Source organism: Glycine max, chromosome 17 (genome assembly GCF_000004515.6).
Source record: "Glycine max cultivar Williams 82 chromosome 17, Glycine_max_v4.0, whole genome shotgun sequence".
Lineage (NCBI taxonomy): Eukaryota > Viridiplantae > Streptophyta > Magnoliopsida > Fabales > Fabaceae > Glycine > Glycine max.
Genome location: NC_038253.2, coordinates 39,264,935 through 39,268,722, shown reverse-complemented (window position 1 = coordinate 39,268,722; position 3,788 = coordinate 39,264,935). Strand labels below are relative to the sequence as shown.

At 32.8% G+C, this 3,788-nt stretch overlaps 1 protein-coding gene across 1 annotated transcript; it reads left to right on the top strand.

Moving 5' to 3' along the window:
• The first annotated feature begins 670 nt into the window (after nucleotides 1–670).
• Nucleotides 671–2,899, top strand: LOC100527002 (TWS1-like protein). Its single transcript, NM_001250203.3, has 3 exons — nucleotides 671–982; nucleotides 1,823–1,884; nucleotides 2,327–2,899. The coding sequence occupies exons 1-3, from the start codon at nucleotides 883–885 to the stop codon at nucleotides 2,537–2,539; spliced, it is 375 nt and encodes a 124-aa protein (NP_001237132.1). The 5' UTR covers nucleotides 671–882; the 3' UTR covers nucleotides 2,540–2,899.
• Nucleotides 2,900–3,788: the final 889 nt, after the last annotated feature.

Below are 3,788 nucleotides of genomic sequence, written 5' to 3'. Positions count from 1 at the left end.
ACTCATCTTCTCAGAAATCATGTGTGCATTGTATGAGGTACTATATAAGAGTTTTGCTAATCACTATCGTTATGATATTACTTAAAAAATTAAAAGATTTTTTTTAATCTACGTGTAAATTATAGTGAAACACACAAAAAAATGGAAAATCATTCCAACCTAAATACACGGGTTAACCTTTGCCTGTTTGTATTGCTAGTAGTAATATAGTACTAGTAAGTATTGCCTATTTGAATTGCTAGTAGTAATATAGTACTAGTAAGTAGTAACTACTAGTTAAAATTTATTGAATATAATTTATGAATTTGTAATTTCAATAAATTTGTGAGTAATAGTATAATAGTATCATTGCTTGTACCGAGTAATAATGTGGTAAGTATAAATTGTAAAGGGCAGCATGGAAGTTTCATTGCCATTCATTGCGGTGCCAGTGGAGATGTTTATTGCTTTTGTTGGAGCTGCAGATAGAGCAGTGGGGAATGAAGAGGCTCATGAGTGACGAGTCTTTAATGCATGCACTAAAGGTTGTAGTGGAACGCGAGTCCCCAAGCACGTTAATTGCTGACAGAAAAAAGCAACTTAGCCAAAAAAGTGTTTAATACAATAAAATAATGCAAGACACATATGAAAAGGGTTGGTTTGGTTTATGAACCTCATCTTTTTCCCACCCCTTCAAACTTATTACCATCTTTCCGCGTTCTGAGGTGTAGACTTTGGTCTCATGAACCTTCAGTGACTAAACCTGCTTCTTGCCTCCTTCTTTCAAGAAGGGTTACACACTATAGTTTGTAGTGTAGTGTGTGTGTTTATAGTAACTTCACTTTAAGGACATTGTCCACTTGAGATTTATTTTGTAACTGATAAGCAGTAATTGATCACAACATGAAGATGGTTTCTGGCTTCTTTGTTTTGCTCTTGGTGGTTGGAGCAACTCTGTCGTTCCTTAACTTCTTAAGTCCCACTTCTGCCTCATGGTTTCCCGGTATATATATGTCTTCTTTCCTTTATTATCATTTGTTGTAACTCTTTATTTCATTTGAGAAAATTAGATCTCTTGCAATAATGTAAATATCTTCAACTTCTATGTCAAATGTTTTGTTATTATCACCGTGTAAGACAAACTCATCGGTTTAAAAGACACATGGGATGTCTTTAATAATATTGTATTTCCCTCTGATCCATTTTTTTTATTCTACTTTAGATTTCTTTGAAGAGATAAGGATGCATGCATGCATTAGTGATGGCAGCTTCCAATCCACAAACTCTAGGAAAAAATCGCATTTTTTTCCCTTTTGTGTATGATTTTCTGTAGTTGACAAGTTGTTTATGTTATTATTCTGTTGATTGTTTTCTCACAGCCAACACTACTATGTTGAGACTTGAGACAACTTAGTAGTGTTCAACCACAAACATGAGTTCTTAAATATTGTACGAATAGTTTATGATTTGACATAGCATAAATGCATTTTTCTACTTCTCAAGTTTGCCTCTATTCTAAAATTATTGCTCAGGAGAAAAAGGCGACATGCTTTTAAGTTTTCAACATACACCTGATACAGTTGGCATTTTTTTATCAGCTAATCATAGCATTCATCCATGTTAGCCTCTTGGAAAGTTAGTAGATTTACTCTAAAAAGTTAAACTCGATAGTTCATACTAGTTAGTAAAAGTGACTGATGATTGATTTCCCCTTCAGTTTTTCCATGCATATTTGATAATGTGTATGATATTCTTCAACCAAAATATTGCTCTATTGTTTAGATTGTTAAATTCTGATGCCTTTATGTATTTAACCTGTCACACTTTTTCAATACCAAATCAGATTTCATTGCTACCAACTGTGATGATAAAGCCACATCGATTGCAGTAAGCAGGAAACTTAAGGTATGAATGCTTTATAATCCTTGGACTTAAGCTCTGACCCTTTACCATGCTGGTTAAAACAAATCAAAACCTGATTATGATGGGAATTTAGTTAGATTCCTCTCACAATATAACTTTTTTTTACTCTATCAACCAATTATATATTATCATGCATGATAATTTTGTCTACTTTAATATTAACTACTTTAAGGAGATATAAGATTTATTGGGTGGTTAAGAAAAAAAAAATCTGGGCTTGATTTCCCTACTAACAAAAACTTACAATAAATATTTGTTGATAAAAAAATATTGACAAAAACTACCTACTAAAATATTAACTACTTTAAAAGCGATTCCTAAAATGGTTTTATTTGGTTGATACTTTACACTGACAAGCATGCAAGATGATAATTTATTTCTGATCAATTGTATCTTACAAGCGTTCTCTTCTGTGAAATTTCAGGAAAATGGCAGTGGTACTATCAAAAGCAGCTCTTACAATAAGGATGATATAGGTCAAGTGACTCTGGATGATTACAATCCCATTGATCCAGTGCCAAGTTCATCAAAGGCATCTATAAATCCAGGACCTATTGAGCATGGAACCCCTCTTAATCCATATATTATCCCAAAACCTTCACCTCCTAATCATCCTAAGCCTGGAGATTCTAACTAACTTGCAGCTCTCATGATGCATTCTAGTGACTATGCTCAAAAGAGGAATGCTAATCACACTCTTTTTAACATTTTTCCTATTGTGGGGTAAGAGATTGTTCAAAAGTGTGTCGGTAGCACTTTTTTTTTGCAGTTTTCACACGTTTAGTCAGCTTTTTTGTACATTGTTATGCTCATATTCTGTTTGCCAGACTCTGTAATCCTAGTTTTCTCATGTGCTAGTTGTGAGAAAGAGAAAATTGTGCCTTTAGGCATCCTCTGTAGTGGCCAATGTACGTACTAAGAAGGATCATGCGGATCCCTATGTTTGTTAGTTTGTGTTTGTGCAACTTCAGCTAATGTTTATTTTTCCTTCTCTTTTGATCCTTCTTTCTTACGAAGTATGAATTTATTGAATTGTTGATCATAGTTATTACTTATTATCACTCTAATCGTATATTCTCAAATTGGATACATACTGTTTGTTTCTCATTGAAATTGAGGTAGATGGTCCAAAAAGTAATGGAAGCATACTTTAAAACTGGCGAATCTGGTATATATAGCTAGCCAGCCTTGACCATTACGATGACTACTACTTTTAACTGGAATTCTGTCAAAATGGGACAGTTAGTAGCTTTGTCTTATATTTAGTTGCACCAGAATATCAAGTTGGCAACAAGGCTTTTAGTGACTCATGCTAATCATGAGAAACATTTTTAGTATAGAATAAAAAACTCTTTTTCAATTATTTAATGTAGTTATATATTTAAGATTCAAACTAAATTATTTATTAAACTAGAATGTGTTGTGCCGATTGATCTACGCATTCGAGATATACTAGTATTCAATAAGAAATTATCTCATTTTTTTTTTATATATTTCTAATGAATTTCAGAAAGACAAAAAAAAAATGTTAGTAGCATTCTTCTGAAATTTAATTTTTAGGAAACTTGGGGATGCTGACAATTAGCAAAAATAAAAAGGCAGCCATGGGGAAATTGCAAATATATGGTACACTTCAAATAGCCGCAAATAAGCCAGTCTCTTAAGTGTAATTGTAAAGATAATAATTGCCTAATCCTTTAATAGGGCTCTTAGTTATTAAATGTTTTGTTGTTGTTGAAGATAATCGCCACCAGAAGTGAAAGCATATTGGCATCCATTGAAATCCAAAATTGATTAGAATAATACCATACTAGGGCTAGACAATTTGTTGAGTCACTTATTGCTTAAGATAAAATTATTGTCGCTCATGTAGCTTAATCACCCAA